Source organism: Narcine bancroftii, chromosome 10 (genome assembly GCF_036971445.1).
Source record: "Narcine bancroftii isolate sNarBan1 chromosome 10, sNarBan1.hap1, whole genome shotgun sequence".
Taxonomy (NCBI): Eukaryota; Metazoa; Chordata; class Chondrichthyes; order Torpediniformes; family Narcinidae; genus Narcine; species Narcine bancroftii.
Genome location: NC_091478.1, coordinates 70,539,681 through 70,564,904, shown reverse-complemented (window position 1 = coordinate 70,564,904; position 25,224 = coordinate 70,539,681). Strand labels below are relative to the sequence as shown.

The 25,224-nt window shown below is 39.3% G+C and overlaps 1 protein-coding gene and 1 pseudogene across 9 annotated transcripts in view; both read left to right on the top strand.

Annotated features, from left to right (window-relative positions):
* Nucleotides 1–25,224, top strand: part of LOC138744724 (polyamine-modulated factor 1-binding protein 1) — a 640,882-nt gene that overhangs the window by 561,582 nt on the left and 54,076 nt on the right. For 8 of the 9 annotated variants that reach the window (XM_069901308.1, XM_069901306.1, XM_069901305.1 and 5 more), the window contains 6 exons: nt 591–744; nt 13,809–13,976; nt 14,076–14,243; nt 14,912–15,079; nt 18,830–18,997; nt 23,865–23,974. In XM_069901308.1, coding sequence (XP_069757409.1) covers nt 591–744; nt 13,809–13,976; nt 14,076–14,243; nt 14,912–15,079; nt 18,830–18,997; nt 23,865–23,974 — 936 coding nt within the window. Of the gene's footprint in view, nt 1–590; nt 745–13,808; nt 13,977–14,075; nt 14,244–14,885; nt 15,080–18,829; nt 18,998–23,864; nt 23,975–25,224 lie in introns of those variants that run through there. The other variant, XM_069901313.1, reaches the window with a different exon arrangement.
* Nucleotides 8,360–9,009, top strand: LOC138743956 (hepatoma-derived growth factor-related protein 3 pseudogene; annotated as a pseudogene).

The window sequence follows — 25,224 nt, the reverse complement described above, 5'->3', positions numbered from 1 at the left end:
CCATTTTACCAGGGGTCTTTGTTGCTGACTTAGTCAAAGGCTACCTTGATGTCGTGAGCATCACACATCGGGTGTGGAGTTCCTTCTTTGGTTCACTGGTACCACCAGATAACATTGTTGACAACACTCTCCATCACTTTGTTGCTGATTGAAAGTGGTCTGGTTGGGTAATAATTTAGTAAGATTGAATCTACCCAGCTTTTGCAAACAGGCAAAGCTGGGGAATGAATGTTCCACTTTGATGGTGATTGCCAGTATTGTAACCGTATTGCCATAGTTTGGCTAAAGACACAGACAGTCCTTGGTAGAACAAGAGAGAATGCTATTTGTTGCATCTAATGCTTTTCATAATATCACATCTTTTCATAATATCACACAGAGAGAACCTCAGTGAGAATCTGAACTGTCAATAATGCTTTAGTACTTGTTTTTAAAAAATGTAAAAGGATGTTTAACTTCTATACATTGTTATTAAACAGTGGCATGTGACCTTTGGTGTACATTCTAAATGTATATAAAAAAAATGAATGGCTAATTCTTGACTTCGATTGCAACCAGAATTTTTAATTTGTTTTCATTAATGTATTCAGGACACAGATTGAAAAACTCCAAGCTGAGAATGTACAGCATAAGCAGAGGCATGAAAATGCAGTCATGGAAGGACTAAGGCAGCAGCAATCAATCTACAAGATGGAGATCAAAGTCAATAGCAGCGGAGAAGAAATTAAAATGTTACAAGGCCGGGTAGGGAAACCATGTCTCGAATGTTTGAAGTCCTTTCTGTTCAGTTTGTGTGTGAATAAAATTATATGTACAGAATTTCATATATTAAAATTGAAATGTATGAAATTTTAGCAAAGTCAACAATGATGGATGCTTATGGGTATTTTTTCTTACCTGATTCTGGCAGTTATTTCATCATAATTCAATGATTTCTTTTCAGTGAAATTAACTGATATTCATATCACAGAATTCTGTCTGAAATACATTTCTTTCAGACCTAATGTAAATTTTGTGAGATTTAAATCTCTGCAATTGTGCCAAAGATAGCCCTGGATTCTCAGAAGATTCTGTCAGCTGCTACGACCACATGATGATATTCATTTATTGACAAATCAGACTCCACTACCCCATCTCCTTGTGCTAACTGAACATTCCTTCCTTATCCCAATGAAGGGTAGCAGTTGGACTAAACCATTCTTGCACGTGCAAGAATAGAACAAGTTACATGCAAACTGCCTGGTGATGCTGGAAACCAGGGTTCTTGGAAACAACATTATATTCCATCTTATCAGTTTTTGACCAGACAGCATCAATATCATCTTTCCCAATTTCCATTACCTCCCTCCCCCCCACCCCACCTTCCCCGGTGCCTCTCTTTCCCTATGTTATGATTGTGAACTCAGCAGGTATTACATTGCCCATAGGATGTAAAGAAAAATAACTGACATTTTAAGCCTGAGCCATTCCTCAAGGTGTGAATATAAAAAGACAAGCATCTGAATTAAAGGCTGGGGAAAGAAAGGGGGAGGGAAAGAGTACAGACCAATGACAAAAGGTGTGAATTGGATATGAAGAGAGGAAAGGTGAAAATTGATTTTGGCTTTGTGAAAGCAGGCAGAGGAAAAAGAGAAGAGAAAGGGAGATAGAATTAGAGGAAGGGAGAGAAGGGAAAGAAGATAGGGAGCATTTTAACAGGAAACAGAATTCGCTGTTAAAACCATCAGGTTGGAGGGTGCCTAGACATTTCCACCACCCACTAAGTGATAGCACCAACTCCTCTGCAGTTTCCACCACCTACTACATGATGCCACCACCAGAATCTGCCCTGACCTCCTCTATCCCAACATGCAACAAGGACAGGATTCCCCTTGTCATCACTTATCACTCCACTAGCCTCCACATCCAACATATCCTCTACTATTTCTACCACCTATTACATGATCAGATACATATTCCCCTTTTCTCCCCTCTCTGCCTTCCAGAGGGAATCACTCCTCTTGTCCACTCCTCCCTTCCCACCAATCTTGCCCTCAGCAGGTTGCAAATCCTCTGATTCATCCAAGGCTTCTGGTTGGGGAACACCTGGTATGTGCATGTGGGCACACACTTGTCTATGCAGGCCTTGATGAAATCGATGACATCTATTGCATATTCATTTAAGTCTATGGATGAGTTCTTGAATATGTTGCAGTCCACTGGTTCAAAGCAGTCTTGTAGATGCTCCCATTGAGCCCACAACTCCTCCCTCACTACCTTCTAGGGCCCCAAACAGTCCTTCCAAGTAAAGCAACGCTTCACGTGAATCTGCAGGAATCATCTACTGCATCCAGTGCACCCATTGTAATCTCCTCTACATCAGAGAGACTGGTTGCAGACTGGGAGTTCGCTTCATTGAGCACTTCGGTTCTGTCTCCTGCAATAGAATGGATCTCACAGTGGCCACTCATTTCAATCTCCCGTCCCATTCCCTTGCCGACATATCTGTCCATGGTTTCATGCACTGCCAGGCTGAGACCACCCACAAATTGGAGCAAAAATACCTCATATACTGTCTGGGCACCCTCCAACTGGATGGAATTAACATCGGATTGTCCCGTTTCTGATAGTAATCCCTCCATCTTCTTTCCCCTGTCTCCTTTCACAGGGCAAAAATCCATTTTCATCTTTCCTCTTATCATATCCAATTAACACCTTTGGTCTGAACTCCTCCCTCCCATTCTTCCCCCTTTCTCTCCACAGCTGTTTTTCATCTTTCTCTTCAAACACCTGTCTTTTTTCACTCATACCTTAAGGAAGGGCTCAGGCTCAAAGCATCTGTTATACAGTAAATCTTTACCTCCTATGAACACTGTGAAACTGGCTGAGTTCCTCCAGCATTTACCTCATCCCTCTGTCATTCCTCCTCCAGCTCCCAACACCCAGCCCTTCCTTCTACCAGAGAGCTATCTCTCTTAGCCCTCTGCCCTCTCCCTTATCACTTCTCGGTTTCTTTCTCTTCTACGCTCCCACCTGTATCCATCCATTACCTGTGCTCTTTCCCCTTCCCAATCCCTCCCCTCACTTTTTATACTCGGGTGTATGCCTGATTCCTAAGGGAGGCTCAGGCCTGAAACATTGAGTGCCTTGTCCTTCCTCTGGATGCTGCATGACCTGCTGAGTTTCTCCAGCACTTTTGTGTCGTCCACAGTGTTCCTTCTGGCCTGCTACTGCCATACAGCTGCAAGTGGTAGAAGCATCCCTCAACATTGGAATACTTCCAATGCGCAAATAATGTTGATGTTTGTTTAAACTTTTTCTCCAACTGTCCCTAATTCTATTTTTCTAATCAATGACTTTTGCTTCTCCCTCTCACCGCAATCCCCCTTTTGTGTCTTCCAATATGAAGCAAATGAAGCAAGCTGGTTAAACTCCAGTCATTCTGAAGTCTGCAATATTGATCCAGGGATGTGATTTCAAATCCCACCTGGCAGCCAGGAAATTTAAATTAAATTAAATCATTTGGGATTACATTGTTTTTGTAATGTGGTAACTCTGAGATGTTGCAAATTCCTCTAATTTCAGCCTGGAAGGATCCCAAAGCTAACTTTGACAGTCACTCCATTATAGTCCTCACCCTACTATGTGGGATTGATTATGGCTACAGCAAATAAACAGATTTCGGTTTAAACATCTTGCAGAAAGTGTTTTTTCATCTTTCTCCTGCTCTACCAGGTAAATCTGGGAGCAGCTAGTTAATGTTTGCATCATCTGCAGTTTGAAAATCAGAACACCCTGTGGGATAAGGAAGGTGGAATTTGAAAATGTACGAGCATATGGTCTTCTTAGAAGATGTTAGCTTCATTGCTGGCACTGTTACAAAAGCAGTCACCTTAATTATTATGAGAACTCTTTCTTCCAAAACATAGATTTTCTTGAGCTGTGTCTAATCCCTGCAATTAATGGCTATGTTTGACAGTGACTGTGAACTAGCTTGATCGCTAGGGAGAGAGAAGTGTGGTAATATATCTGGGTGTTGCAGTGTCATGGCTGAACAGATGATAATGAGTTCAGCTGACTTAGCTTGCAGCAAGTTGGGGAGAGGCTGCCACTGCATTTGGCTGTCAGGTTCAAACATTGATTGAAATCGTTCATACGTGACTGATAGAAGGATGTGTGATATCTGTAAACTGAAATTAGTGACGCACTTGGTGGGGTAAAATGCATTCACTGACCATATCCACATCTGTGAATGAATTGAAAATTTACAAGTCTGCATCCAGATTCTCAGGGCTTGGCAGTTGGGATTGATTGTCATAGCTATGTAGTTGTCTTCTAATGTGTTCCAGGGAACTCTGTCATTACAAAGTAATATCCATTACTTCGTTATTGATAACAGCCTAGAATTACCATTGCTGCACTGAACTCTTATTTTAAATATGTACTTGTGAACAGGTTGCAACAGGTTAAACAAATAGACCTAAATGTCAATGTAAAAACTTGTGGTCTTCAACCAAATGTTCTGTTGGGAGAGATTTACATTTAATCTGATATATATTTAGATTCGGCTCTTGAAATTAAACAAATTTACTGCTTCATTAGAATAAATCAAATTGAAAAAATGTTTTGATTGGATCAATTTTGTAAAATGAAAATAATACATAAAAATTTAATGCCCTGCGGGAGTTTCTGTGGAAAAGGAAATTAGTTTGTGTAGCTTTATTTAAACTTACATAGAAATATGCCCTTGGTGGACTGCAGTTACCTCATTTTCAAAATTATAATGATGCAGCTCAGTTGAAATTTATTAGCAGATTGATGGATATGGATCAACCTCCGAGTTGGGTAAAGGTGGAAATGGCTTGTATATTTGAAGCTAAGATACATCAGTTTTTGTTTAAGTGGGATTTGAATTTGTTGCAAGGATGTAATATGCCAGTATTAAAACATTTGTTAAAGATATGGCTTAAAAGAAATAAGGTTTTAGGATCAAAGGGTAAACTGTCAATTCAAACTCCGTTATATCATAATCGGCTTATTCCTTTTTCAATGTTTAAAAGGAAGAGATGTTTGAAGAGATGGAATTTTAAGGATATAAAGATAATTCAGGATTTTTGAAGATGGTCAATTCCTTTCTTTTAATCAATTGCGGGAGAAATTTGATATCTCAGTAAATTCCTTATTTGTGTATTATCAAGTTAGAGCTTTGACAAAAAAAGATTTATGGTACAGAGATGTATTTACCTATGTTGATGAAATTTGAGTCTTTGATTTCTTCTGTACCTAAGAAAGGTTATATTTTGGATATGTATCAACTGTTATAAGAAGCTATGGATAAGCCGGGCTGGGAGAAATGTAGGCTTAAATGGGAAAGTGATTTAAATTGTATTTTTCTGGAAGATAATTGGGAGGCTATGTGGCATGATAGTGTAACTAAAGTGACCAATCTACGATATGGAATGGTCAATTATAATTTTTTACATCAGTTATATTGGACTCCGGAGAAATTGAAAAAGTATGGGTTTAGTAATTCTGATTCTTGTTCTAGATGTGGATTATGTACTGGAACTTTTTTACATGCATTCTGGTCTTGCGTTAAAGTACAACCATTTTGGAAAAATTATTTAAGATTAAATTACCATTAGATCATCGATTTTTTTTTTGGGGATATATTGTTTACTTGAAAGGATTAGGGTTAGATAAATTTCAAATTGCTTTTGTACATTTGGTGCTATCTGTAGCACGGAAATGTTTAACTAGTACCTGGAAAGATAATGTGGAGGTTAATATTTCATGTTGGCACAATGAGTTGAGAACTTGTATTATTATAGAAAAAATTACATGTAATTTGCACGATAATTATCCATTTTTTGTTTAGATGTGGTCTTCTTATTTGGAGTATATGAATCTAGACATACTTTGAAATATTTTTTACATTTACTGTATTGTCTTTTATATTTGGCTCCCTTTAAGGGAGCTGGTGGGAGGGTTTTTTTTTTCTCTCTTTTTCTTTGTTATTATTGTAAGTTGATTGTTATCTTTAAATAAAGTTTTCAGAAAACAATGTAATGCCCTACCCATGTAAATATGTTCTTATCCTGAAAATATGGTATTTTCACATGTCCAGATAGACATTTAAGACCACAAGTAGGTCACAGGTCAGAAATACAGTTAACGAGTTAAATCAGATTGTAAAGAGCAAAGGCAACATAATGTTGCTATTTTGAAGTTCATTCAGGAGTCTGAATTTAAGATGGCACCTTACAGTGGAGACTCTTTGTGTGCAGCTCTGACAGGAATGATCAAATTTTTCGGTTTAGAACTATTAAAATCCAACCCCAGATCGAATCATAATATCAAACACCCATAAATTAGGATATCCTAAGATTGCTGGCAGACCTTGGAATTGGAAGAATCAGCAGACTCTGTCAGACCGTGGGACCTTTAAACACCCAGGGATCAGGCAGGTTCAAAAGCGCGGGAGTTTTAAACAGACAGTGATCTGGCCATTTAAACTTTGTGGGAGTCACAGACAGCAGACGCTCAGTACATTTAAACATTGCGGAAAATTTAAAAAGACATCGCACGGACCATTTAAACACTGCGGAAATTACCTGCCATGTAATTTACTTGGCCACCAGGCCATGTAAAGAAGACCCATCCACATGTACGTAGAGTGAGGCTACAGGTTAAGCTGAGACGCCGGGCCTTGAGGCTTCTACTTCCTATCATCCTCCTGGCCAATGTACAATCCTTGGAGAATAAACTTGACGAGCTCCAAGCCAGACTTCAACATCAGAGAGACATCAGTGTGATGTGCTTTACAGAAACGTGGTTAGATGCGGACATTCTGGACACGGTACTTCAGGCCGTGGTCTACACCTTCCACCGTGCTGACTGAACAGTGGGCATCGGAAAAACCAGGGGAGGTGGCATTTTGTGTCATCATCAATACATCATGATGTACAAACACGACAGTCATGTCCCAGTCCTGCTCCCCTGGCTTGGAACATCTGACAATCAAGTGCCACCCATTCTACCTGCCAAGGGAGTTCACCGCCATCATCCTGGTCGCAGTGTACATTCAACCCCAGGCTAACATCAGGCTGGCACTGGAAGAACCGAGCACTTTGATTACCAGCCATGAGAGAGCACATCCTGATGCCTTCCTGATTATTGTAGGGGACTTCCAACAGGCCAAGCTGAAGAAGTCTCTGACAAACTACCACCAATAGGTCATATGCAACCGGGGAGCCAACAAACTCGACCACTGCTGCACCACCATGAAGAATGCCTACCGAGCCATACCACAAGCGCACTTTGGCAAGTCTGATCACCTTACTGTACTTCTACTCCTGGCATATAAGTAGAGACTGAGGACCACAGCACCAGTAGTGAAGATGGCAAAAGTATGGGAGATGGAGGTGCATCTACAAGACTGCTTTGAACCGGTGGACTGCAACATATTCAAGAACTCATCCATAGACTTAAATGAATATGCAACAGATGTCATCGACTTCATCAAGGCCTGCATAGACAAGTGTGTGCCCACACGCACATACCAGGTGTTCCCCAACCAGAAGCCTTGGATGAATCAGAGGATTTGCAACCTGCTGAGGGCAAGATCAAGCATGTTTAAGGCCAGAGATCTGGATATCTACAAGGTCCAGGTACCACCTGCGGAAGGCCATCTCTGAAGCAGTGGCAATTCCGGAGGAAGCCCAAGACAGAAACAGATACTTGCCATTTATGGCAAGGAGTGCAGGTCATTGCAGCCTACAAAGCGAGGATGAACACCATAGATGACTGTGATGCTTCATTACCCAATGAATTGAACACCTTCTGTGCCCGCTTTGAGAAGGAGAACCAAACAGTGCCTACTAGAATCCCTGCCATGGCTGAGGACCCTGTGATATCTGTCTCTTAGGACGACATCAGAACATCATTCAAGAGGGTGAATCCTCGCAAGGTATCAGGCCCTGACGACATACCTGGCAGGGTACTGAAAATCTGCATTAACCAACTAGCCAGAGTGTTCACAGACATCTTCAACCTCTTATTGCTGAAGGGTGCGAACTGCGGCGGGAGCAATTGGCTGCCAAGGGCACCGGGACAGCAGCGGCGGTGGGGAGGGAAGGGGGGCAGCAGGAGGGTCCGTCTCACTTTGCTTTCAGGGAAGAGGGGGTGGGGGGGAAGGAAGTACGTGGGATAATTTATATCTTGGAAGGGAGGTGTTCAGAGGGCCTGCCTTCTCCTCCCCACATCCACCCACCAGCCCCCACCCCCACCTTTCTTCCCTCGGAGCTGGATCTCCGCTTGTTTAAAAGCCCGGTTTACAGTCAGTGGGGGTGGGGGTAGGGAGGGGAGGGAGAGAGGAGGAGAGCGGCAGCGATGGCGCGACCGAGGCCGAGAGACTACAAGGCTGGCGATCTGGTATTCACCAAGATGAAGGGCTACCCGCACTGGCCGGCCAGGATTAATGAGCTCCCGGAGGGAGCTGTGAAACCACCAGCAAATAAATATCCTATTTTCTTCTTTGGAACTCATGAAACCGTCTTTCTGGGAGCAAAAGACCTTTTACCATACCAAGAATATAAAGAAAAATTTGGAAAGTCGAACAAGCGAAAAGGTTTCAATGAAGGTCTGTGGGAGATCGAAAACAATCCTGGTGTCAAGTTCACAGGATACCAGGCGATAAAGCAACAGAGTTCTTCAGAGATCGAAGGAAAAGGGGCAGATGCCAGCAGTGAAGATGAAGGGGCAGAGCTCATGGAGGAGGAGGGAAAGGCCAAGAGCAAAAGTGAAAAAGCAGGCTCCAAACGGAAAAAAAGCTTCTCAAAAGAAATCTGCAAAGCAGTTGCGAAAGTCCTCTGGCCAGGAAGGCAAAGACAAAGGTGAAAAGGATATCAAGGAGGAATAAGATAAGAGTGACTCAGAAATGGAAGAGGCAGATGGCAATGCAAAAAATGCTGCTGGATATCAGCAAGTGGATGAGGAGACTTCGATCATCTGAACTCCGGCCACTAGACACAGGGGACCAGGTTTCTGTTGTCCGCCACTGGCCATCTTACAATCATTCCTTCTGTTGACATCAGCAGTTTGTGCAGGCTTTCCTTCATTGTACTCCCCACTATAATTTTGCACACATGCCAGTCAGTAAAACACAGAAAATGTCGTGCATTTTATATTCTCCCTCATCCGGAATGTTATGAACATCATTCTATCCACTCCTTATGGTATTTCATTCTGATAATCACCTAGCTGTTTTGTTACTGAGAGAATACAATATTTATTTTTGTCTCTTGCTTTAAATGTGAAAAAAAAACATTTTTTGTCTTGTACTCAGCTCTTTTTTATTCTTCACTGTGTCATCTGTCTTACAGGATTTTTAAAATCATTTATTTAGTATCTTTACACAAAATAAATGTCTGTTCTATTGCTGTTCAGAAATGACTGTCTGGTATAATAAAATGAATGGAATGCCAAAAAAAACAAAAACCTCTCATTGCTGCAGTTAGAGGTTCCCATCTGCTTCAAAAGGCCATCAATCATCCCAGTGCCCAAGAAGACCAATGTGAGCTGCCTCAATAACTATTGCCCAATAGCACTAACTTTGACAGGCTTGTCATGGCCAGAATTAACACGTACCTAAGCAAAGGTCTGGACCCACTGCAATTCATCTATTGTCACAATCACTCCATAGAATATTGGTGGCTCTCCACTCAGTTCTAGTTCACCTCAAAAACAGCAACTCATATATACGGCTGCTCTTCATCGACTACAGCTCGGCCTCCAATACCATTATTCTCTTATTCCTGGTCATGAAGCTACAAATTGGGTCTCTGTACACCCCTTTGCAATTGGATCCTTGACTTCCTCATTGGAAAACCACAGTCAGTACAAATTGGAAACAGGTGCGCCTCAAGGATGCATGCATCGCCCACTGCTCTACTCATTATACACCTATGACTGTGTGGGAAGCACAATTTCAATGTTATCGACAAATTTGCTGATAACACCACAGTTGTCGGTAGACTCACAAACAGCAAAGAGGAGAGGAGAGAGATACATTAGCTCAGTGAGTGCTGTCACAGCAACAACCTTGTGCTCAACCAAGGCGATGAGGGTGGACTTCAAGGAAGAAGTCAGGGGAACACGACCCAGTCTTCATCGAAGCCTCAGTAATGGAGAAGCTCAAGAACTCCAAATTCCTGGGTGTCAACATCTCTGAGGATCTGTCCTGGAGCCTCCATGTCTTGCCAGCGGCTATACTTTGTGAGGTGTTGTTTGAGGAGATTCAGTATGTCACCAAAGACTGTTGAAAACTTCCACAGGTGTACCATGGAGAGCATTCTGGCTGGTTGCATCACTATCTGCTATGGAGGTGTCAACTCTCAAGAAAAAGCTCCTGAGGGTTGTTAACTCGGCCTGTGACATCACAGGCACCAGACTTCACTCCATCGAAGACATTTGCAAGAGTTCTGGAAAAAATAGCCTCTATCCTCAAATCCCCTCACCACCCAGGTCTTGCATGTCCTCTTCACTCTGCTACCATCAGGCAAAAGGTACAGGAGCCTAAATACCAGCTCTCAGCAGCACAAGGACGGCTTTCTCCCCACTGCCGTCAGATTCCTGAATAATCAATGATCCAAAGTCACTGCCATACTTTTTAAAAATTTATTGTTGTAAGGTGATGTATATGAACATTTGCAGTATGATGCCTGCCCAATGATCATGACCTATTTATCAAATAAATTCTGATTCTGATAACAGTGGGGAAGAAACTGTCCTTGAATCTAGTATTACCTAATCTCATAGTCTTAAATCTTCTTCTTGTCGTGAGGGGGCAAAGAGAGTGTGGCTCTGATGGGATGAGTCATAATAGAGTCTTTTCCAAGTCAAAAGAAGTAAAAGATGGAATTGATGGAGGAGAGGAGTGGGAAATGAATTCTATATCTCTTCCACATATCTTTGACCAATAATGTTTTGCAAGGATCAGTGGTGAGAACTCAGTTGTTTATGATATGTATAAATTATTTGAACAAAAAAGTAGATAGGTTGGTATGTAAGTTTGCAGGCAACACAACGTTGTGGATGATGAAGGTTTTCAAAATATATAGCAGGAAATAGATTAATTGGAGATGTGAGCAGAGAAATGAAGTTCAATCTGGGCCAAATGCAAGAGGAAATGGCAGATCTTGAGGTGCAAGCCCATAGCTCCCTGAGTGGCAACATAAATAGACTGAATGGTACAGAATGTATACAGCACAGCTGCCTTCATTGGCCAAGGCAACGAGTACAAAAGTTGGAAAGGCATGTTGCAAACAGTACATTCTATTATGTTTGGGACAAAAATACATTTTTCCTTTCCTGGGTGTCAACATCTCTGAGTATCCATGTTGAAGCAATCATGAAGAAGTCTTGCCAGCAGCTATACTTTGTGACGTGTTGTTCAAGGAGATTCACTGAAGACTGTTGAAAACTTCTACAGGTGTAGCATGGAGAGCATTCTGGCTGGTTGCATCACTGTCTCCTATGGAGGTGTCAACACTCAGGACAAGAAAAAGCTCCAGAGGGTTGTTCACTTGGCCTGTGACATCACGGGCACCAGACTTCACTCTTTGAGGACATCTGCAAGAGTTCTGGAAAAAACAGCCTCTATCCTCAAAACCCCTCACCATCCAGGCCCTTCTGCTTCACAATTTGTAATCAAATAATTCACATGTAATTAAAGTGCACATTTCAGGTTTTATTCAAGTGTATTTGTATACATTTTGGTTTGACCATGTAGGAATTACAGTACTTTTTATACATAGTTCCCCCATTTCAGGGCACCATAAAGTTTGGGACATTTGGCTTCACAGGTGTTTGTGGTTACTCGGGTATGTTTAATTGCTTCAGTGGTGCAAGTATAAGAGAGCTCGGCTTGTTTCTAAGCTTTAGATCACCTTTGGAGTTTGTAGTTGCCATTTTTTTAACATGATGATTAGAGTTGTGCCAATGTAAGTAAAAGAAGCCATTATGAAGCTGAAAAGTGAAAATAAAACAGTCAGAGATATCACCCAAATCTTAAGATTATCAAAATCACTGTTTGTAACATCATTAAGAAGAAAGATTGTACTTGTGAGCTAAGTAGTTGCAAAGGGACTGGTAGACCAAGGATAACACTACTGATAACAGAAGAATAATGAAAACAAATTCCCAAATGCCTGCCCGATGATCCGAAACACTATTCTGGAGGCAGGTGTGGATGTGTCAATGTCTACTGTCCGTAGAAGACTTTAGGAACAGAAATACAGAGGCTGCTGGTTAGCCACTGAAACAGAATGGCCAGATTACAGTTTGCCAAGATTTAAAAGAGCCTGCAAAATTCTGGAAAAAGGTCATGTAGTTAGATGAGATCAAGATTAACCTGTATCAAAGTGATGGCAAGAACAAAGTGTGGAGGCTTAAAGGAACTGCCCAAGATCCAAAGCATACCACCTCTTCTGTGAAACATGGTAGTAGGGGTGTTATAGCCTGGGCACATATGGCTGTTACAAGTACTGGCACACATATCTTCATTAATGTTGTAATTGCTGATGGCATAGCAAAATGCTTCAGTTCAAGCAAATGCCTCCAAACTCATTGGATGATGCTTCATCCTACAGCAAGACAATGATCTCAAACTACTGCTAAAGGAACAAAGAAGTTTTTCAAAGCTAAAAACTGGAGTATTCTTGATTGGCCAAGTCAGTCATCCCAATTGAGCATGCCTTACATATCCCGAAGAGAAACCTTAAAGGGACAAGCCTCCGAAACAAGCAGGAGCTGAAGATGGCTGCAGTAGAGAGGCCTGTTAGAGCATCACCAGAGAAGTTACTATGAATCACAGACTTCAAGCAGTCATTGCATGCAATGGCTATGCAACAACGTACTAAACATGACTATAACCGTGAATAAAATCTGGAATGTGCACTTTAATTTGTTTGATTACAAATTTAAAACTGTGAAGCACATGGGTAAAATGCATTTTTTTTTAAAGTGTCTTTGTCCCAAGCATGATGGGGGGCACTGTATATACAATTTTGATGAAGCCACATTTGGAATATTGTGTGCAGTCCTGGTTGCCATGTTACAGGAAGGATGTGGAGGTTTTGGAGAGAATTCAGAAGAGGTTCGTCAGCTTATTACCTGGATAGAGAGTATTGGATATGAGGAGAGGTTGGATACTTAGGTAGTTTTCTATGTGGTGATGGAGGCTGAGGTGAAACCTGAAAAAGGTTTATAAAATTATAAAAGGTACAGAAATGGTAGTCCTTTACCTGGGGTGAAAATGTCAAATATTGGAAGGCGCAGCTTTGAGTTGAGAGGGGAAATGTTTAAAGGAGATTTACTCAGAGTTGCGGGTGCATGGATCATATTAGGGCTGGTGGTGGAAACAGATTCAGTGGTGATGTTTGGGAGCATTTTGGCAGGGAATGAAAGAATGTGGATCATAAAAAAGAGATTCGTTTAATTTGGTATCGAGGCCGTAGAGAAACGGTGGGCTGAAGGGCCTGTTCCTGTGCTCGAATATACACCAACTGGTTGCTTTTGTTCTTTAGTTCATATATTTTACTCAAGTGGTGATTAGATGATATCAATAAAAAATATGAAGAAATTCGGTGAGTTTATACTTCACATAAAATTCATTTCTTTTTCAAAATAATTTTATTTGATGTCTGAAAGGACCATCTGCAGTTTGATTATTAATTCTAAATATCTTAATGGAGAATATATGTTTTGAGAATCACCAAAAAGCAACAAAACACAAAGTTAAAATGACCGATCAATTGTTTCTTTTCCAGCTGAGGGAGAAGGAAGATCGTATTCTGAATCTTGATGACAGCCTTGCACACTTGCAGAAGAAACACCAAGTTCTATTAAACAAATATAAAAATTGTGAGTCAGAGTTGCAGCTTGCCCAAAAAAAACTTTTAGCATCTCAGAAAGAAAATAAATATTCTTCTGAAGAGGTAAGAGCCAGCATTCCTTCAGCATTGCATCAGTAATCCATTGTCTGAGTTTGTAATTTGCTTGGTTTACTTTCGAAAACTGACCATGTCATTCCACAGGTGACTCGACATGGAGATGCATTTGCCAAACTCCAGTCACAGTTTGATATGGTGCAGGAACAGGCACAAAAGACAAAACACGAGTTGCTGGCATCAAGCAGACTCATCCATGACCTCAGGCTTGAGTTAACGGCTTGTCAGGGTGCCCAGAAAGAAAATGTGGAACAGGTTTGTTACTTGCTAAAGGAAACTAACGTGCATCCTCATTTCTTCCAAAGTTTCAATGTATCAGTATCTTCACATGTTTTCTGAATCCTTTATCTTTATGGTGTAGAGAACGCATGAGTTTTATAACAATCTGGGAACGTAATAACACCACCTACATATATTTTATAGTTTAGAATGGAGAAATTCAATCACCTTTTCTCATGGAGCAGAGGTGGGACTGTCTGGTGGTGTTCTTTAATTTAGCAGTTAAATAAGATGACCAGTGATCCTGAGGGTCAAGTTCAAATACCTCAAGAGCAATTAATCAAAAATATCTCAATTTCCACACAGCTGAGAGCTGTGGAGAATTAGAGTCATGAATCTGTCATACAACAAGGTGTTTACAACTAGGATTAAGGTGGTTCACATTGCCCTCTTACACTTTCTATTGGTGACATCTGCACGTAACAAAGATTTTTAATGACTTTACGTGCCATATCCTTGGTTTAGATATAGTACATAGTGATAGAGAACCCAAGAGAAATATGTAACAAACTTAAAATGAAAACAGACTAAAATAATGTACAAGATTCCACTACTGTCGCAAATCAATAGTTACAGTGGGGGCATAGCATTTTGTCTCTCTTCTCATTACCTTCTCAGATACACAGCTGTGAATTCCTTTTCAGTTAGGTGAGAAGTGCCGAGAAATAGCTAGCCTGAAAAATGATATTGCATGTAGTCAGCAGAGAAATGTGCAGCTGGCAGAAGAAAGTACAACTTATGAGGAGAGAATCAAAAGATTGCATGATGAACTGAAGAAATCACAAGAACTGAATCAGCGAGCAGAAGAGGAGGTAAGGGAAGCAGCTCCAACTAACTGGAAAGTGCCAATGTATTGTTCAATAACTGTAGATTAATGTTTCCCTCACACCCACTTCTCTCTGAATCTGTTTAGTTCTTGCTGGAATGTGATTCTCGGGCCAACAATCGTACTCTAATAACTTGACCAAGTTGCTATTTGTGTAAATTGCCACAGTGACTGTCAGCACTTTCCCTAGTAGCATTTCAGCCAAATCTAGGCCTGACGTCAAATTTTGGATCTGTGAAAAGCTGAAAAGATTGTATATTTCATACCCGATGAGGAAAAGGAACTGCATTTCTGTTTGCCAATGGCATCTTCAATTTTATGCTGTACTTTTTTTGAAAAAACATTTTGTATATAAAAGATGCATTATGATCTTGTTAATTTGACTCTGATAAATTCTTAATACAAAAATACGTGCTAGTTGCAAGCCACAGACTACGTACCTTTGAGCTTTATTAACACACTCATGAAAAATTCCTGAGTGAGTGATTCAGAAAAATTCTTTTTGCAATTTTAATTTCTTTGTCTTAACATTATAATTCACCTCATGAAAGATGACAGTGATTCATCCGATAATTATGTCTATATAGCAGTGCAAAGAGTTTGCATTTATTTACCAAGGGAATGAAAGCTGAACACTACTTAAGTCCATCTTACCATAATGCATAGCCAACACGTTTAAAACAATAAACCCAGGTCATTGGCACAATCACATGTGAAATAAGAACAACTTACTGGAATGTTTCTGTAATACTGTACCAATGTAATCATGTTGAGAGTCCTTAGAGATAGTAGCAGGTGAAAAGCATGAAGAAATCATTTTTTTCCCCCAACCCCAATGAATTTTGCTCAGGTCATCCTCTACTGATTAAACATAAGAATATGATAATTATTTTATGGACTGAGTGGCATAGTGATTACTTAAGGATTAACCTGGCTAAGGCACGAACAGCAGCCAATATTAACATAATCTAATTTCCACATCTTCACACTTTGGGCAGGCGTAATCAGCAGATACTTAATTAAAAATCCCTTGCAAATTAAACTTGTATTAGTTTCTGCATTAAGCTGTTTTCCATTGATTTTCCTGTGCATTTTAGATAGAAAGGTTATCTGCTGATGCTTCATCTGAGTAAACGAATGGCAGAGGTTTGGGGTATTCAATGTACATTTTTCAATAGCTACATTGCAGATGATACTACATATTTTATAAAATTCTGCTGAATAGAATGAAAATTTCCAGCTTTGATGGACATTTCACAGCTGTTATTTATATCTGTTGTTACCACTGTCAAGGATTTATTTACCAGATCCTGAATTTATGTTTCTACATGCTATCATTTCAGAAACTTTTCAGGACTACCATGTAAAAATCTAAAAAAAATCAAGACATTAGCAGTCTTATCTCTCATCTGCCCAAGTAGGCCCTAAGATATTCCCACAAAGTCTTCTCATTTTCATGCCTCTTTTTTCAGGCCCATTTTTGCCTCTCATTGGACCTTGCCACTCCTTGGTGACCATCCTTGGAGTTCCATCAGTCAGATGAGTGGCTCTCCCTCATACCAGACGTATAGCATTGCATTATTTGCAAAAGGAATAATGTTTAAGAAGATTCTAATCTAGATAGACACATGAATTTGCAGGAAAAATATAAAGGAGTATGTATCACGTGCAAGCATCAAAGTTTTCATTTAATTTGGGCCTCATGTTTGGCTTGTTCCTGAGCTGAAGCTGAAAGCCCTGTTCTATATTCCATGAGTAGAGAATCACAATAATTGCATTTGCAGGAATCTTGAACAAAGAATGTGAAGCTGGAGAGATTCAGTCTGACAGGCAGGTTCCATGTGGGTGGGGGGGGGGGGGGTTGAAAATCAATGTTTTGAGCTGGGATTAATTTTTGAGAGTAATGTAGGAAAGGGAATAATAAACAAACAATGGAAAGGAGGGGGCAAGAAGTAAAATGATAATGAAGATGGGAGAGGATTGAAAGGTAGGAATGAGGAAGAATGGGAATAGATTAAGGACAGATGGAAACAGTGAAATCGGATAAGGGGGAGGGTATTGAAATTGAAAAGTTTGTTGTTGTGTCATTGGGCATGTGTTGAAGCACTTAAAGCATCTTGTCACCTTGATGCTCCATTCAGGCTATTCTAGCTGTTCCAACATCTGGCAAGATGGGTGTCGTTAACGACAAATTCATGTAACTAGGTTCTGATTCTTTATGGAGCTTCAAAGAACAAGAGGTGATCTCATTAAGACATACAAAATTATTTAATGGGTTAATCAAGATATTTTCTCTGGCAAATAAGAATCTTTAAAATGGCAGTTCCCAGCCTCAAAATTAGAGCTGATATTAGGATACATTTCTTAGAGGATGAATGAATCTTGGAATTCTCTACCCTTAAGGGCTGTGGAGGAACTGTTATTGAATGTATTCAAAGCAGAGTTCAAATATTTCTGGATATTAAGGAATTAAAAGCCTCAAGGATAGGACAGGAAAATGGTATTGAATAGAAAATGTGGCATGATTTGGTTGAATGGCCAGATAGGCTTGGTTTGTTCCCATTACTTATGATTCATGCACACCAATCAACTTGCATTACCTTCATAATCTTAACAATGCAGATCTTTAGGCTTGAGAATTATTGGTTTCCGCATTAGTCAATAGGATTTAAGAGAATTCGAGTCCATTGTGGGATCCACAGGTATGGCAACTAGTGCTTGAATGGATGGTAGGATATTAAACAAGAAAATCTGTTGAGCTCAGTCCAGAAACATTCCTTATGAATCTTAGTTAAATAAATTCCACTGTTTGAGCTGCTGAGTTTCTTCAGCATTGTGTTTTTGTCAAAATGTTGATTGCCTTTCACTTACTTTGGATGCTGTGTAACCTGCTAAATTTCCACAGCACATTTGTATATTAAGGATTTATTTGACCAAATTTGGGAACCATACATAGAGTATATTAGAAACTGCCGATTTCAGAGCTCCATCTCTTAAAGAGATAAGATGCAAGTACGAAAATACTTAAATATGGAATTTTGGATGACACGCTTTCTTTTTCTTTCTTTTCTTTTGTTCTTCTATTATTTATTTATTTTTCTTCTTTCTCTCTTTCATTTCTTGCTTTAAGTTATAGAGGGTGGGAGGAAGGGGTGAAAAATGAAAAGGTCACTATATATTTTAATGATGAAATATTTGTATATATTTTTATTAGCATGGTTCACAGTGAAGTATTAAATAAAAAATTATAAGGATGGCAGGCGTAGCATTTCATGTTAATAGTTAGTTGACAATTAGTGTTGACTCAGGGATTGGATGGCCAAGTTTCCAGGCTGAATGATGCTGATTCTGTGCCTCATTTTGAACTTTCATCTACCTTAAATTCCAGTGAGTTTCACCTCCAGGATTAACTACACAGTTAGTAACCACATTTGAGGTCTGTGAAGAAATAACCAAGCACATGATAAATGCTTTCCAATTAAGAGAAGTGGTCCTGTGAACTATTTCCAAACAACCAAATACAGTTCATCTTAAGTGGCCTGAGAACAAATCACTTCTCAGAAAATGGCAAGTAGGGCAAGGGCACCTTTATGTGTGGACATATGGACTGTCCATGATTAAAAGCAAAGGAATAAAAACAACACATGGCTGTCAGATTCAGAAAAAGTGATAAAACTGATGACTGTATGTTGAAATGCAAAGATAATGGAAATGAAAGGTCTTTCTTGTATTGCAGGCACATATTTATGAGAATCGATTAATGGAACTCAGCAGCCAGGTGATGTTGTCACAGAGAAAGACACACAAAACCATGAAGGAACTAACAAGTAAGGAAGAAGAGTTAATGATAATGAAAGTGGAGCTCACCTCACTTCAAGAGAGATATCACTCTAAAACAGAAGAGGTAATGTTTCATTCCAGATTATTGAGACCCTAGTAATTTCTAGCTAATTTAAGAGGTTGAATCTTCAAGTTACTTTAATATTCATTTATTGTTTAACATTAATGAGTTTAAAACACAATCCTCCCACCCATTGGGTTGTAGCCTTTTCTACCTTGTTGGCAAGAAGAGCTATTTTATTTAAATGGAAAGATTCTAATCCACCTACTTTGACTCAATGGTTCTCTCAAATTATGTCATGTTTAAATATGGAGAAAGTTGGGAGTCATACATTTGAAACTTCTGTTAAATTTGAAGAGATTTGGCAACCTTTTATGAATTATTTCAGCATGACTTCATTTGTATAATTATTTTCCCTTCCAGACTATATTTAATTTTATTTCTTTTCTCTTTGTTGGTGAAGACCAGATCATTAATTTTTATTAATAAATTCTCAGGATAGGCTGCCCAATCTTTTTTTTTCTTGGATCGTTCATTGTAATGCAATATGTTATATCATATGATGTCAGTGATATTTTTCTTTCTTGATTATGTACTCCTATTCTCCTCATGTATTGTTTACCTATAAAATGGTAAATAGCATAGCCTGATTTGCACTAACATTAAGAGAAAGAGACACCAAACATCTGTGGTTCATCTCCTGCACTCCCACGAACTGTGCATCCTGCCTGCTCCACTGATGAACCCTAATTTTCAATTCCGTAACTCCAATGCGATCTGGAGGTTTTCTGTGCCTGAGGCCATCCTCACGGATCCTGCTCCCTTTACCTTGGTTCCCATGAGCCAGTGTCCAGAGACCCATAGCTGGTTTGAGTCGTTATGGGCATGAACCTGTGTATTTTTTTTACAGTACCTAAGAGAGGGCTTTTATGGTAACTGCATTTTTTTGTTATCACAGAGACCACTAGAATCCGCTCTGAACAAAAATATTTGCGTTAATCTTACAATAATCGTATTTTTATTCTTAGCAACTCACTAAGATTCACCCATACACGGCTCAAGTTATATTAGCCAACTAATGTTCCAATCAGCAAGTCTCTGCAATGTGGGAGGAAGCCCATGAGTGCACAGGGAGAACCTGCAAGCAAGCTAGCTCCACATGGACAGTACCAAAGGAAAGAATTGAGCCTGATCTCTGGTGCTGTAAAGCAGCAGCTCTACCACCCTCAGGGATAACAAATGGGTGTAATAAATCTCTTTCAAAGAATAAACACAATAGGACTTCAGGAGACAAAATTTTGCAAGGCTTTAATTCATCAGCAGAACCTCCCTACAGTTACACTTTAAAATTCTTATCTATTGAAATTGTGTTATTTTCTTTATTTTTAACAATTGTTTGTCTTCCACGTCAGTTACAAACAAGCACAGAGCAAGAATAACAGATAGAGGAGTGAGAGTAATGCGTATTTGAACTTTTTAAACATAAAATTGCAAGTGCATGGTTTGTCTTTCTGGTGCTTTTTTTTTGGAAGGACCACCATTCAAAGAAAAAGATCATTGCATCTTCACCAAACAACATTCCTCTTCAGTACCCAGTCAAACAACAATGTCTAAACCAACCAGTTTTTGTTTGAACATCAACCTCTTTAAGTGTCCATTGGATTCAGCAACACTCCTTAAATACAATTCACCTTATAAGCCAATTTTATTTTTTTCTCAAATATACTCTTTAATACAGTTGGAATGCAACATGAAAGTCAGCATATGCTGTGAATGTTAGAGGAAACACAGCAGGTCTCGCAGCATTTGTAGGAGATAAAGATGTATAAACAATGTTTTGGCCCTGAGCCCTTCAAGCCCTTGACAAAGGTATCAGATCTGAAACCTCAGTTATACATCTTTACCTCTGTTGGCTGCTGAGAGGCCTGGTGAGTTCCTCCAGTAATTCTGTACTTTCACTCTTTAGTTTTCCTTGTAAAATATATAGATTACAGTTCAATCTATTTTTCACTGTGTGAACATTGTTATTAAAATGTGCCATTACTAGCTGTTTCTTTGACAAAAATTAATTCAGAATGACAACTTCTCAAAACATGCCATCTGCACTGGCTAAAATTGGCATATTCATTACACCACCTCATGACCACACAGCTACACTTTGATGTTGAAAATGTGTTAGTCTGTACTTCAAACATGTATTCAAATTTATGACATCAGAGTCATTTTTCTATTGTGTTCTGTTTTAGTACATACACATTCTTAATATTAAAATATTTTATTGGGTAATTAAATGCAATTGTTGTTTTATACTTGAATATCTAATTTATTGATAATATGGAAATATTGTTTGAATTCATTTTATAGGACATATATGCTTTCAATCAAAGCAGATTGTTTTCTCTGGCAATAGTGAATCCAGTGCTATCTAGATATAAGACCTGAAATACAGGATTGAGCCATGCCATCCAAACTAACACCACTTGCTTATACTCAGTCCAAAATTTTTACTATCCAAATGTCTTTTGAAGATTATAATTGTCCCCACTTCTACCACTTTCTCTGGTAGCTCATTCATTCTGCAGTTCAACCTCTCTCTGCGTAAAGATGCCCTTCAGTCCCTTTTATATCTTTCCCTCTCACCTTAAATCTATGCTCCCTACTCTGGGATAAAGGGTTTGACTATTTAACCTTAACTATGTCACTCATAAACCTCTGTGAGGTCCCCATTTTAGCCTCTTATGCTCAGGAAGAAAAGTCCCAGCCAATCCAATCTCTCCTGTCAATTCAAGCTTACCAGTTCCAGCAACATTCTCTTTGTCTTCGCATTAATCTTCTGTTAATTCTTCAACATTTCTGAAATGTTCTTTGCACCACATACCAAATAAAATGTCATGACTATTGTGCATTTCCACAATGCAGAATCAGAATTTGTCATAAACACATCACAAAATTTGTTGTTTTGCAGCAGCATTAACAGTGCAAAGACTGCGATAATTTAAATAAATAAACAGATAGATAAATAGTACTAGAAATAGCAGAATGTGAGGTAGTCTGTGGTTCACTGTCCATTCAGAAATCTGATGGCAGAGGGGAAGAAGCTGTCCTTGCGCTACTAGTTGTTCATCTTCGTGCTCCTGTACCTCATTCCTGATGGCAGCAGCGTGAAAGGGACATGGCCTGGGTGGTGAAGGTCATTGAGGTTGCTTTCTTAAGACACCACCTCTTTGAGATGTCCTTGATGGAGTGAAGACTAGTGCCTGTAATGTTGATGGCTGAGTTGACAACTCTCGAGAATTTTTCTTGTCTGGGCATTGGCACCTCCCTACCAGACAGAATATCCTCCACAGTGCACCTGTAGAAAAGTTTGAGATTTACAATTGTGACTTTCAATTGAAAATCCCAGTACAATCTTCTCCTTTTACTGGCATCAATTTTTTAAAAGCCTTTTACAGTTTATTGACTTGACAATGGTTTTGACATCATCTATAAGCTGTTTAGATGAAACTGACCTAAAAAGTATTTCACTTGATAACAGGTAATCTGTAAAATCATTCTACAGGCTTTTCTTTGAGATTTCTGAGGCAGTGGGGTGGGAGAGGTGGGGGAGATAGTGATTAACCTGTGTGGGGTCAAAGTTCAAGGTGCCAGTTGCAGCCATGTTGATGGGAGAGTTTTGGCTAAATGTTCAAGAGAGATGATGCCAGGAAAACTGATTATTGGCCAGAATCGGTAAAGACCTGCATGAGAGTTGAGCCAGAGCTGAGGCTGAAGATAAGGTGAGGCAATTATTGGTCGGAAATCAGTGTTAAATATTAAAAATTTAGACACGCAGCATTGTAACGGCCCTTGCAGCCCATGGGCTCCTGCCACCAATGTACCCAAATTTACCTACAACCCCCATACTTTTTGAAGGTTGGGAGGAAACTGGAGCACCTGGACGAAACCCACGCAGACACAGGGAGTATGTACAAACTCCTTAAAGACAGTGCCAGATTTGAACCTGATCACTAGTGCTGTCATAGCTTTGTGCTAACTGTACCATCCTTGTCCAATTGAAGTCTGCTGATCAGCTCGTTTCCTTGATCTGATCATATTGACAAAGCTATCACTTTTTTTTTGGAATTTCTGTTTTTAAAAATAGTGAATGTAATTATTGTCTTAATTCCTGGCCTGGTTTGTTTGAGAGTTTTGTACAAGAATAGATTGAATACAGGTTTTCTTTTTCAGATTAACAGGAATTAAAACTGCAAGGTAATGTCTTACTTGCTATTTGGTGGTGACATTTTTTGTGTAATTTCACCAATTAGTTCACAATATTTGAGCTTTAAAATATTGCACACATGCAATAGAAGTTTGTTAGACTACTAAATTATTTTGCATTTTTTGGGTGATTAATTTTATTTTTTTAATTTAACCTGAAAGTCATTTTAAATTTTTTTTTTAAGTGTAATTAGTTGCTGATAAGGGTATCAAAGGTTCTGGGAAGAAGGTAGGGGAGTGAGAGAATGGATCAGCTCATGATGGAATGGTGGAGCAGACTCAATGGGCTGAATGGCCTACTTCTGCTCTTATTACCTTATGCACTAGTTCAACTTAATTTTATAAATTAGATCACAATGAGCCACTGAGAAAATAAGCATCATTGTAAATCCTACTGTGGCAGAATGAATTTTCTATTTCTCTATCATGGGCAGGGACACGTCAGATTGATCCTTTTATTTCTCTGCATTCACATCCACTTACCCTACCTTCTATGCCTGCTTCTGTAAATAACTCCCTCACACTTCATTCATGTGCACTTTCCATTTTTCAACTTAAGAGTCTTCAATAATCCCAATGTTTCTGCCATCACTGGATCTTTTTATCAAATCTTTTCCTCTAATTTGGCCATTCTAATTTTGATCAAGATCATTTTTGAATTTTTTTTAAGCTTGAGACCTTACGAATGTCCTTGCACGATGCCAGGTCAGACAGTTCAAGGTTACATCGAGAAAGTGAATTGGTTGTGGCAAACGTTAATCAATGGGTAAAGGATCAAAAGTAAGTACCTTTAATATTTTCAATGGTGTTATAGTATAATAAATATATACCTTGTAACTGTTTATTATTCTGTCATGTTTCAATTAGAAGAACTACACATTAAACAGAAGTACAAACCTGTATTATTCTCAACTTGCCCATAACAATATTCTATTATGCACAAGGTTCTAGATGTTGTCGGTGATAGGAAGTCTCTTCAGGGTTGTATGTGATGTCATGTATGTACTCTGACAATATATTTGAAATTTGATAAACTCCCTGTGGGTCACCAATGGCTAGAAGCTTCAAAGGGGCCCGGGACAAATATCATTAATATTGGGACACATCAGAAGGTAGGAATCCTATTATGAATTATTCATCTACAGATTCCCCTAATCATGTTCAACATATGTAAAGAACAAGCCAGAAACATGATAGAGTCCTCATCATTTGGTTGGATGGATACAGCTGCTGCAATTGAGAAATTTTATTGCCATCCAAGATAAAACAGTTTGGCCGACTCAATCTATCCACTAGTAGCATGCTATGATTATAGTTAGAAGTCATCCACAAGATGCAATGCAGCAGAACTGCTTTGAAAGCATGTTCCATGAGCTTTACCAACTAGAAAAAGGTTCTAAAGAATATGGAATAGCAGATTCTGAATAACCAGCACTTAAAATATAGAACTATGATATTCCACAGAACATAGTACAGGCCCTTCAGCCCAAAATGTTGTGTCAACCAATAGAAACCTACTCCACAAGAATCTAATTTTTCCACCCAGAACCCTCCATTTTTCACCATCTATATGCCAAATTCAGAGTCTTTTGAATGTTGTACCAGATTCACCACCAGCCCCCAATGCCAAATCTATTTTCAATGACAAAAATAAAAAATGATGGTAATATTCAGCAGGTCAGGTAGCATCCAAGGTAGGAGAAAGAGGGAATCTTAATCAGAACTAGGAAAGTAAAAAATACAAATTAGTTTTCAGCAAAAGGTTGGGGTGGCGTTTAGAACAAAGGAAAATTCAAATAGGGCAAGTCCAAAATGGCTGTTTCGGGCAGTTCTCAGCACATTAAACTCTTGGTTTCTGCAGTGTGTTAATGGTGGCTGTGGGAAATGCCCAGCAGAACAAACTATAGGGATCTATCATAAATACCTTATTGAAGACAAGGATGGAAAGAGGGTACACATGGAGAGATTCTTCAAAATTAGAAAAGAAGTGGCAGTGAACTCAAGAATAAAATAAAATCAAAATATGTTGA